The sequence below is a fragment of the Desmodus rotundus genome, unplaced genomic scaffold, assembly GCF_022682495.2.
Source record: "Desmodus rotundus isolate HL8 unplaced genomic scaffold, HLdesRot8A.1 manual_scaffold_221, whole genome shotgun sequence".
Lineage (NCBI taxonomy): Eukaryota > Metazoa > Chordata > Mammalia > Chiroptera > Phyllostomidae > Desmodus > Desmodus rotundus.
Window position 1 is genome coordinate 21,208 of NW_026527282.1, and position 9,461 is coordinate 30,668.

Here is a 9,461-nt window from a genome sequence, read left to right on the forward strand (position 1 = left end):
GGTTTCCACTGCCTCCTACATGCAAGAACTGTATTTCCAGTTTCTTCCTTACTGTTAATCTTCAGAATGTCTCTTCAGCTAAATATGCATAAGTCTGCCCTGGCTGGTGTGGCTCAGTGGATTGAGTGCCGGCCTGTGAACCAAACAGTTGCTGGTTCGATTCCCAGATCAGGGCACATGCCTGGGTTGCAGGCAGGTCCCCAGTAGGGGGTGCACTAGAGGCAACCACACGTTGATGTTTCTCTCCCTCTCTTCCTCTCTCCGGTCCTCTCTCTAAAAAATAAATAAATAAAATCTATTTTAAAACTATGCATACGTCCATCTGGATTTCCCTAGGCCTCTCATCAGACACCAACTACTGTCATTTAAACTCCACTTGATATCCCCCAATGGGTGATCTTTTTTGTTGTTGTTGTATCCTCAGTGAGTAAAATAATGCTTGACACCCAGTAGATACCTACTCAAATCATGTATTGAATGAATTTACCTGTCCTCTCCTCTTTGTTTTCACTGCCATGGATGTAATCCAAGCCTTCATTATCTTTCAGATTGGAGAATCAGGTTCATAGCTATGAAACTAGTTTCTCTGCCTCTAGGAACTCCAGCTCCCATTGCCTTCTTTCCAATCCATCCTATACACTGCCTGCCACAAATTAAATGATGAACATTTTTTTAAAAGACCCCAAATTTTCCCTGGTCCTTCATAATATGGCCTCAATTTACCTTTTTAGCCTATTCTACCACTTCATCACTCTCAAAATTTCCTATTTTCTCTACTTTCAACATACACACTTTTTAAAAATTTCAAATTCCAAGTGTTCATATATATAATCAATTAAACTTTTGTATATTAACCTTGTATCCTGCAACTTTGCTATAATTTGCTCTTTTTTCTAGTTTCCTAAAGCAGAACCTTAGATTATGTATTTTAGATCTTCCTTCTTTTCTAATATATGCACAGTGGAAGCTTCCGCAACATCCTATAAAAATAACTATAAATATCAGACAGAATAGACTTTAAGGGAATCTGCATTATAGACACCAACAGGGACATTTCATAATTAGAAAAGATTTGATTCAACAGGAAATTATAACAATCTAAAATTTGCATATACCTAATAACAGAAAATATATACAGTAAAAAATGACAAAAGTAAGAGAATAAAGAACTTCATAACAAAGTTGATGCTTTTATATACATCTCTCCCAGTATTGGTAGAGAAAGCAGATAAAAAAAAAAACATTAAGCATATAGAAGAGTTGAATGACTTGATCAACAAAACTGACCTGATGAATATAGAACACTATAGACAGCAATTAAAGATTATACGCGTGCTCCATTCAAATGCAAATGAAACATTCACCAACATTTACCATACTTTGGGCTATAAAACCAGTCTTTTTTTTTTGAGGCTTTTATTTATTTACTTATTACAGAGAGAGAAAGGGAGGGAGAAAGAGAGAGAGAAAAACATCAATGTGGGAGAAATGCATCAATCAGTTGCCTCTCACATGTCCCCAACTGGTGGACCTGGCCCACAACTCAGGTATGTGCCCTGACTAGGAATCGAACATGGGAGCTTTTGGTTTCACAGGCTGGCACTCAATCCACTGAGCAACACCAGCCAGGGCCAGTCCTTTTTAATTACATTTTTTACATTTCTTTTTAAGATGTTATTTATTTATTTATTTATTTTTACTGAGAAAGGAAGGGAGGGAGAAAGAGAGGGAGAAAAACACCACTTGGTTCCCTCTTGCAGGCCCCCAACTGGGAACCTGGCCTGCAATCCAGGCATGTGCCCTGACTGAGAATCGAACCAGTGACCTTTGGTTCACAAGCCAGCACTCAATCCACTGAGCTAAGCCACACCAGCCAGGGCCAATTTGTACTTCTTAATCTTTTCACCATTTTTGCCTACCCTCAGGCCCCCTCCCATCTGGCAACCACCAAAATGTTCTCTGTATCTATGATTTCTATTCTGCTTGTTTGTTTTTTACATTCAGTTGTTGATATATATTTATTGTTATTTTATTGTCATATTTTGAACATCTTCTTAAAGAAGACCCTTTAACATTTCTTTTTTTAATATATTTTATTGATTATGCTATTACAGTTGTCCTATTTTTTCTCCCCTTTATCCCCCTCTGCCCTGCATCCCCCTCCCACCCACGTTCCCCACCCCTTTTAGTTCATGTCCATGGGTCATACATATAAGTTCTTTGGCATCTCCATTTCCTATACTATTCTTAACCTCCCCCTGTCTATTTTGTACCTACCATTTATGCTTTTTATTCCTTGTACCTTTTCCCTCATTCTCTCTCCTCCCCCTCCCCACTGGTAACCTTCCCTGTGATCTCCTTTTCTGTGATTCTGTTCCTGTTCTAGTTGTTTGCTTACTTTGTTTTTGTTCTTTTTTTTTTTAGGTTCAGTTGTTGATAGTTGTAACTTTGTTGTCATTTTACTGTTCATAATTTTGATCTTCTTCTTTTTCTTAGATAAGTCCCTTTAACATTTCATATAATAATGGCTTAGTGATGATGAACTCCTTTAACTTCACCTTATCTGGGAAGCAATTTATCTGCCCTTCCTGAATGTAAACTGTAATTTAAAAATAAAAAAATATATAACCAGTTACCTAGAAAAAGAAAGAAAGAAAGAACCAATGGAGACAAGAGGCAGGGTTATGACACATACACAGTGCTGGGGGAGGGGACTTCAACCAAGAATTCTGGAATTTAGTTCACCATGGTAACAGTTCATGACAATACTTTCTTTCAGCAGCTTTGGGTGCCCCTTCAGGTCTTCTGCTCTGAGAGGTGCTGAGGGGAACGGCGTGAGGAGGTCTCTGAACTGACACTATGGAGGATGAAAGAGATGACAACTTTGAAGGTATGGGCATTGAACAACTGAAACTGGAGTTATTGGAAGAACTCTATATGAAAGACTTAGTACAACTCTCAATAATTGAACTAAAACACAAAATAGTGGACCTAAAAACCAAACTCACTATTGTTAATATCAGCAATGAATGGAAAACCCGTTATGAGGTACAACTTGAGGTGAATAATCAACTAAAAAAGCAAATAGCTGCTCTCAAAGAGAAACTGGAAAAACTCCATGTAGATCCTTCAGATAGACTATCTTCTATTCGTGTCTATGAGCAAATGCCAGTGAAATCCTTAGTTGCATTACTTGAAAAGCTACAAGGAGAAAAAAGACGTCTTGAACATCAAGTGAAATATTATTCACTTAAACTGGAAGAAGAATCAAAGGCTTACCAAAAGGTCAAGGATGAACGCGAAATATACCTGGCCAAATTATCTCAGGTCTTTCGCTTAAACCAAATTTCTAGAAGGCAACAGATTAATGAACTCCACAGAATGAAAGAGAATCCAGTGAAAATGGGAAGATGCAATACAGCTAATCAGAAGATAAACGCCAAGAGAGGATCAACCGACAAGACTACAAAATAAAGCCATGTTCCAAAATTCAACTCGTGATTCAAGAATTGGGTAGATTTTTATTTCTTACCCTTTTTCATTTATTATACTTGTGAAATTAATGTTCAACACATTTTTTCAGGAAATGAAACAAAGAGCTATTAAACCTCTTTAGCTCTTCTTTCAGAAGTTTGTTCCTTTGTGTGAAAATAATTTTCTTAGTAATTTGGTTTAATTTCAAAAATTATTTTAGAAAGTAATTATGGTGACCCTAAAATTCTAATAGCAGTGTTTGTAATTCTTAAAATATCCTAGAAAACCTGAAAGAGGAACATTTAAGATTATTTCAATCATTGCAACAGTTTATTAGTTGCACATCTTTTCATGGGGACTCCATCATGTTTAAGTGTGAGTTCTACAGAAGCTACTTTGGAATACTTTCCAGATGTTAGAAAATGTCTGTGTTAGAGTGATGGAATGTTGGTGGGGTACTACAAAAAACTGAAATGGGAGATTCTCTAAGATCTGTGTTCTGATATCAGTTTTACCACTTCTAAGCTTCTGATGTTGAGTAAATCACTTTTCATTGTGTCACTTCTATCATTTATACAGTTGCGAATATTTACCTAACTACTTCCTTGAGATGTCTATGCAGATCAAAGATACTTATTAAATATTTATTTATTTACTTCTTTATACCAGATAAAAAGTTTTACCTAGTTCTAAGCTCTGAAGATAATTTGTCATGCGAGGTTTTATAAGAAAATGAAATTATTTATTGCAATATTGAAAACAAAAATGATAGCTTGGAATCCTTTTTTGTTTAATACTAAAATATGTATTAATATCAGTATTTTAAATTCAGAATTCATAAAGCAAAAATCAGTATAACAATATTTAACATGTTTGAAAATTTTTATTTATTTTTAAATATATTTATTGATTATGCTATTACAGTTGTCCCATTTCCGCCCCTTCACTCAACTCCATCCTGCCCACCCCCTCCCTCCCGCATTTCCCCCCCTATAGTTCATGTCCATATGTCATACATATAAATTCTTTGGCTTCTACATTTCCTATACTATTCTTACCCTCCCCATGTCTATTTTCCACCCACCATTTATGCTACTTATTCTCTGTACCTTTCCCCCCTCTGTCCCCCTTCCACTCCCCTGTTGATAACCCTCCATGTGATCTCCACTTCTGTGGTTCTGTTCCTGTTCTAGTTGTTTGCTTAGCTTGCTTTTGTCTTTGTTTTAGGTGTGGTTGTTAATAACTGTGCGTTTGCTGTCATTTTTACTGTTCCTATTTTTTATCTTCTTTTTCTTAGATAAATCCCTTTAACATTTCATGTAGTAAGGGCTTGGTGAGGATGAACTCCTTTAATTGACCTTATCTGAGAAGCACTTTATCTGCCCTTCCATTCTAAATGAAAGCTTTGCTGGATAGAGCAATCTTGGATGTAGGTCCTTGCCTTTCATGACTTGGAATACTTCTTGCCAGCCCCTTCTCGCCTGTAAGGTCTCTTTTGAGAAATCAGCTGACAGTCTTATGGGAAGTCCTTTGTAGGTAACTGTGTCCTTTTCCTTTGCTGCTTCTAAGATTCTCTCCTTCTGTTTCATCTTGGGGAATGTAATGATGATGTGCCTTGGTGTGTTCCTCCTTGGGTCCAGCTTCTTTGGGACTCTCTGAGCTTCCTGGACTTCCTGGAAGTCTATTTTCTTTGCCAGATTAGGGAAGTTCTCCTTCATTATTCGTTCAAATAAGTTTTCAGTTTTTTGTTCTTCCTCTTCTCCTTCTGGCACCCCTATAATTCGGATGTTGGAACGTTTCAAGATGTCCTGGAGGTTCCTAAGCCTCTCCTCATTTTTCCGAATTCTTGTTTCTTCATTCTTTTCTGGTTGGATGTTTCTTTCTTCCTTCTGGGCCACACCATTGATTTAAGTCCCAGTTTCCTTCGCATCACTATTGGTTCCCTGTACATTTTCCTTTGTTTCTCTTGGCATAGGCTTCATTTTTTCATCTAGTTTTCGAACAAATTCAACCAATTCTGTGAGCGTCTTAATAACCAGTGTTTTGAACTGTGCATTTGATAGGTTGGCTATCTGTTCGCTGCTTAGTTGAATCATTTCTGGAGCTTTGAAGTGTTCTGTCATTTGGGCCTTTTTTTTTTTTTTTTTTTTTTTTTTTTTTTTTTTTTTTTTTTTGTCTTGGCGCGTCTGTTACTTAAAGGGGCAGAGCCTTAGGTGTTCCCCGGGGCGGGGTAACGCTGGTCGCTGCTCTGTGACGCTGTACATGGGGGAGGGGCCGAGAGGAAGCAATGGCGCCTGCTCCACTCTGCTGGATCTCAGTCACTCCTTCCTCTACCCACAATCAAATTGGGCCCCTCTGGTGCTGGTTCCCAAGTGGGTGGGCTTGTGCACACTCTAGGCGCCTGTGGGTCTCTCCAATGACCTCTCCTGTGAGGCTGGGAGTCTGTCCTGCTGCCGCCCCAACCCCCACGGGCGCTTTCAATCAGAGGTTTGAGGCTTTATTTCCCCGCGCTGGAGCCCTGGGTTACGGGTCTGCTTCACTCCCTGCCATTCGTCCTGGTTTATCTGTGCTCGAGTGTGTGGCTGCGGGGTGCTACCTGCCGCTCTGCCTGCCCTGTTCTCCGCCACTCTGAGTCCGGCCCTCTCGGTTTATCTGTGCGCGAATGTGGGGTCACAGGGTCTGCTAGTGGTCAGACTGCCTTCCCCTTTCGTCGCCAGTCTGGGTCCCGCCACGGTCACACGAGTCCTCTCCGCCCTGGTGCCCATCTCCGCCCCTCCTACTGGTCTGCATGTATGTTTCTTTTTTTATCTACTTCGTGTCGGACTTCCCTGCCATTCGATTTTCTGTCAGTTCTCGTTGTGCGAGGAGGTGCAGTGTGTCTACCTATGCCGCCATCTTGGTTCTCACGAAACTTTTTATTTTTTTAAGATTTTATTTATTTATTTTTAGAGAGAGGGGAAGGGAGGGAGAAGGAGAGGGAGAGAAACACCAATGTGTGGTTGCCTCTCCTGCGCCCCCTATTGGGGACCCAGCCCACAACCCAGGCATGTGCCCTGACTGGGAACGGAACCAGCGACCCTTCCATTCACAGGCTAGTGCTCAGTCCACTGAGCCATATCAGCCAGGGCTATGCCTGAAATTTTAAAATGTCTAAATATACTACAAAATATCAAGAACAGGCTACTGCTCAGTCCACTGAGCCATATCAGCCAGGGCTATGCCTGAAATTTTAAAATGTCTAACTATATTACAAAATATCAAGAAATACCATTTATAAAAACAAATGTCGTTATAATAAAAAAGGTAATAAAGAGTGCTTATACAGATATGGAGTAATTGGAACACTCATACACTGCTGGTTGGGATGTAAAATGGAGCAGCTATTTTGGAAAACAATTGGTCAATCACTCAAAAAATTAAACATAGATTTATCACATGACCCAGAAATTCCATTTATGTATTTCGCCAAGAGAAATGAAAACCTATGTCCACATAAGAACTTGCACACAAATGTTCAGAGTGCCATTATTTATTCATAATAGCCAAAAAGTGGAAACAACACAATGTCCATCAACTGGTGAACGAATAAGCATATTGTAGTATATTCAAACAATGGGCTATTATTCATCAATAAAAAGAAATTAAGTACTGCTATGTGCTATAACATGAATGAACTTTGAAAATAATATCTTAAGTTAAAGAAGCTAGTCACGAAATACTACATATTGCATAATTCCATTTACATAAAATGTCCAGAGCAGGCAAATCTATACAGACAGAAATTAGATAAGTAATTGCTTGGAGCAGGCAGGGCCAGGAGGAGGGTGAGTGATGTGGAGTGACTGCAAAGAGTACAGAATTTCTTTTGGGGGATGATGAAAATGTTCTAAAATTTATTGTAGTGATGGCTGTGCAACTCTGTGAATATATTAAAAACCATTGAACTGGCTTAATCATATGTTATATGATTTATGTCTTAATATGCTCTTATTTTGTAAAAACATCTATACCTAGCAAAATAACCCTTAACAAATTGAAGTCCCCACAAAAAGTTATACCCAGAAAAAAAATCCTAGAGGAGTAATTGCTATCACACTCACCTTATAGGAAATAAAAGAAAGTTCATCAAACCCTTATAGGAAATAAAAGAAAGTTCATCAAACTGAAATGAAATTGTAATTCAAACACTGGTGAAAATAATTACATAGGAAAACATAAATTACAACATAAATATATTTTTTCTTTTTTCACAACTGATTTAAAAGACATCTGCATAAAACAATAATTATTAAAATATTGTTAGGTTTAGAATATATAAAGATATTTTGTCTATGATAATAATAGCACAAAGGAGGAGAGAGGAAAGGGAGCTATAATGGAGCAGCTTCTGTATACTACGAGAATTAAATTGGCATTAATGTGAAGTATATTGCCTTAAGATGTATACTTTAATACCCAGAGAAACAACTAAGAAAATAATTCAACAAATAGAGTAAATAAAGAGAATTAAAATGACACACTAGAAAATATCTAATGCAAAAGTAAGCAATAAGGACATAGAGGAGAAAAATATAGGAGACATACATATAGAAAATTGCAGTTATAAGTAATTATATTTATATTATAACCAATAAATACATTAAATGTAAATGAAATAAGCACTACGATAAAAAAAAAAAATTATCAGGTTCCATTCCCAGAGTGCATGCCTAGGTTTTGGGTTCAATTCCCAGTTTGGGCATGGGCACTTGTGATCCCTGGTCCAGATGTGCACAGGAGGGAACCAACCAATGTTTCTCTCTAGCATCAGTGTTTCTCTCTCTCCCTTCCTCTCTAAAAAACAGTGGAAAAAAAGTCCTCGAGTGAGGATAAATAAATAAATGAATAAAGATTATCAGACTAGATTAAAAACAGGATCTAACTGTATGCTGTCTATAGCACGTATACTTTAGATTGAAGACACAAATAGGTTGAAAGAATGGAAATGGTATACCACACAAACAGTAGTGATAGGAGTGCTGAAGTGGCTCTCCCAATGCATTAGTTTTCTATTGTTGTGTAACAAACTACCACAAATTTAGCAGCTTAAAACAATACCCATTTACTAGCTCACAGTTCTGTAGGTCACAAGACCAAGGCAGTTGCTCTGCCTGAGCTCTCAGAAAGCCAAAATCAGGGTGTTGGCCAGGCTGCCCTCTTAATCCAGAAGTTTTAAGGAAGATCTCTTTGCTAACAAGCAAGCAAGCAAGCAAACAAACAAAAATAATTTGCTTCCAAATTCAAAGGATCTGCTTTCAAGTTCAGGTTGTTGTAAAGTGTGTTAGAAATACACTCACATCAAGGTGGCAGATCTGGCAGTTATGTTGTTAGAGGATGTGAACTGAAACATATATGTAAAGATTAGCAGGATTTATGTGTAATTAAAGTGAAGGAGTTGTGATGGCCATGGTCAGAGACACAAGGCAGGAGATTGTGAAGGAGAGTATTAGAGGCACTGAGGAGTCAGTGGTCCTCTCCCCAAGGGGTCAAGGAGTTCACAGATATGAGGCAAGTGTCTCCTCAGGAAAACAATAATCTCCATTAATTTTTAGAATTACAGACTGTAGTAACCACATTTCCATTTAGGCATAGGAGTGTAGGAATGTATGCTTTAGCAGAGATCAAGAAGTATACCAGGATCATGGGCTAAGCAGACTGTGAGCTCAGGATATATAATAGGATCCCTAATATCAAAGGAAGAAAAGCAAAAATGCCCTGGTGTCTAATTTGTGCCTTAGGAGAGGCAGTCTGTGGGCATTGTTTAGGTGGAGGTCCAGCACAGGGAGTTAAGTCATTTCCAATGGTGAGGTCTTCGGTTGGGGTGATGTCCTCTGAGGCGATGTCATTTCCAGCAGCAAGCTCCTGGGCCAAGGCAATGTCACTTAGGATGTGGGACTTGGGATATCCTTTCTAAGGGGATGCCCACTCAAGTTGTGTGGGTCTTAGCA

General features: G+C 38.5%; 1 protein-coding gene across 1 annotated transcript; it reads left to right on the forward strand.

Moving 5' to 3' along the window:
- Positions 1-2,859: 2,859 nt before the first annotated feature.
- Positions 2,860-3,474, forward strand: LOC112310390 (coiled-coil domain-containing protein 169-like). The gene has a single exon (XM_024566626.1). The coding sequence runs from the start codon at positions 2,860-2,862 to the stop codon at positions 3,472-3,474; it is 615 nt and encodes a 204-aa protein (XP_024422394.1).
- Positions 3,475-9,461: the final 5,987 nt, after the last annotated feature.